This window comes from Mesitornis unicolor, unplaced genomic scaffold, assembly GCF_000695765.1.
Source record: "Mesitornis unicolor isolate BGI_N332 unplaced genomic scaffold, ASM69576v1 scaffold15817, whole genome shotgun sequence".
In the NCBI taxonomy this organism is placed as follows: domain Eukaryota; kingdom Metazoa; phylum Chordata; class Aves; order Mesitornithiformes; family Mesitornithidae; genus Mesitornis; species Mesitornis unicolor.
The window spans coordinates 1,633-3,510 of NW_010194454.1; the positions used below are offsets into that span (position 1 = coordinate 1,633).

Genomic DNA, 1,878 nt, shown 5'->3' on the forward strand with positions numbered 1-1,878 from the left:
CTCTGTCCCTCCCCAGCCCATGGTGGGAGGGGAAGCAGGGGCTCGTGCCTAGCAGTACTCGAATTTATTTGTAAACTGGTCTTTGGTAAACGATAAAAACTCAAGAACAGAGCAAATAAATTAATCCCCTCCCCCCCCCCAAAAAAAATAATTTAACCAACGAGGTGGATGGGGTAAAACAAAAAATAAATAAGAGTTTTCCCCCCAAAGTGGGATTTTAATGAGCAAAAGCTGCTGGGGGAGCGTGGGCACGGGGTGGGAGCGGTGGACACCGAGTCCCTGGCTGGGTGCTCACTGCCCACTGCCCCCACCCCGTGCCCGCCCGGCGCTGGGTGCTCCCCCATTGTGCTGGTTTTTGGGGAGGAAGAAGAGCGCAGGGCGGGGTGGGGTGTCCCTACATGGGGGGCTCGTTGCAGAGCACGATCTCCAGCTCCTTGCGGTAGAGTTTGCCCCCGTGGGACAGGTTCATGATGCTCTTCCTGTAGTTGGTGAGCTGCTGGATGTTCATCTCCTACAAAAAATTGGGGGGGGGGGCTGGGTACCCCATTTCTCCCTGGGGAGGGTACCCCCAGGCTGCGGCACCCCCCCACCAGCTTCCCGTGGGGACACGGGGTTTGCATCAGGATCTGGTCCCCAGGGAGCAGGGACACAGGAGGTGGGAGATGCTGCTGGGAATGGGGAGGAGGCACCGGGAAGGGGTCTGTGGGGGGCACCCAGGCTGTGTCCCCCACTTCTTCCTCACTCACTTTCTTATTCTTCTCGTAGAGGTCTTTCAAAAGCGCGTCCAGCTCGTTCTCGTCGATGAAGCCGCTTCCGTCCTGGATGACGAGGGTGGGACCTCAGCGGGATCAAGGACGTGAGCCCCACATCCCCCCAGCAGGGAATGGGCACGGGGGGCACCCCCAGACCCTTGCCCAGCACAGCCAGGGGTGAAACCCAGCGCTCGCACCTCAAATCAGAGCAGGGACTTGACCCAACCAAAACCACATGATCTTGGGGTTGGTTTTTTTCAGATTTATATTTATTTAGAGCAGTTTCCCCGCTCCCTACCTTGTCATAGAAAGCGAAGATGGCATTGAACTCCTCCGAGGACAGCTTCATCCCCTGGGACGCAACAAGGGACACCGAGGTGTGAGGGAGGGGACGGGAATGGGTTGGGTTTTTATCATCATTATTATCATTATCTTATTCATTATTCATCGTTCATTATTTATTATTTAATTAGTTTATTGTTATTGTTAATTTTACCTGAAACTTCAGAAGGAAGTTTTCCTGCACAGGCAAAAGTCTGAAAACCAAGACGGGCAGGGATGAGCAGGGAAGAGCCAGGAAAAGTTGCTTGTAAAACCCCAAATCATTTTTTGCTCAGAAACAGGAGGAAATTGAAGAGGAAAAGTGTTTTCCTCGCAAGCTGGAGCTCATCTTCCACACGAGAATTTTGGGGTGTCTTTCCCTCCCTGCTTCTCACCACCCGTGACCTTACCGGGACATCTCGGAGAGGCCCAGCTTCCCGTCGCCGTTCATGTCGAACATCCGCAGCTGCCGGGACACAAGCATCCCTGGTCACCCATCCCATCTCCCGCCCGCCATGGGGTGACGAGACCCTGGGGGACCCCCGTTCCCCCCGGGACCACCCCGGAGGTCCCACTTACGATGGTCTGCGTGTACTCCTGCAGCTTGGGCTCGTCGTAGGGCCGGTTCGCCTTCTTCAGCAGGTCCGACAAGAAGCCCTGGAAGGAGAGGGCCTTGCTGGCTGTCCCCGTCCCCAGCTGTCCTCGGGGGTGATGTGCCCCGGGTGGGGACCCAGCACAGCCCACCCTGCAGCCCACCTTGAGCTCGTTGGCTTCGATGTAGCCGCTGCGGTCGGTGTCGTACCTG

The 1,878-nt window shown here is 56.4% G+C and overlaps 1 protein-coding gene across 1 annotated transcript; it reads right to left on the reverse strand.

Annotated features, from left to right (window-relative positions):
• Positions 1-325: 325 nt before the first annotated feature.
• On the reverse strand, positions 326-1,872 carry LOC104534183 (calretinin). The gene is made up of 7 exons (XM_010187811.1): positions 1,830-1,872; positions 1,653-1,730; positions 1,484-1,539; positions 1,249-1,288; positions 1,051-1,104; positions 747-818; positions 326-511 (listed from the first exon to the last, which is right to left on the reverse strand). The coding sequence occupies exons 3-7, from the start codon at positions 1,531-1,533 to the stop codon at positions 395-397; spliced, it is 333 nt and encodes a 110-aa protein (XP_010186113.1). The 5' UTR covers positions 1,534-1,539; positions 1,653-1,730; positions 1,830-1,872; the 3' UTR covers positions 326-394.
• Between the last annotated feature and the right edge of the window lie 6 nt (positions 1,873-1,878).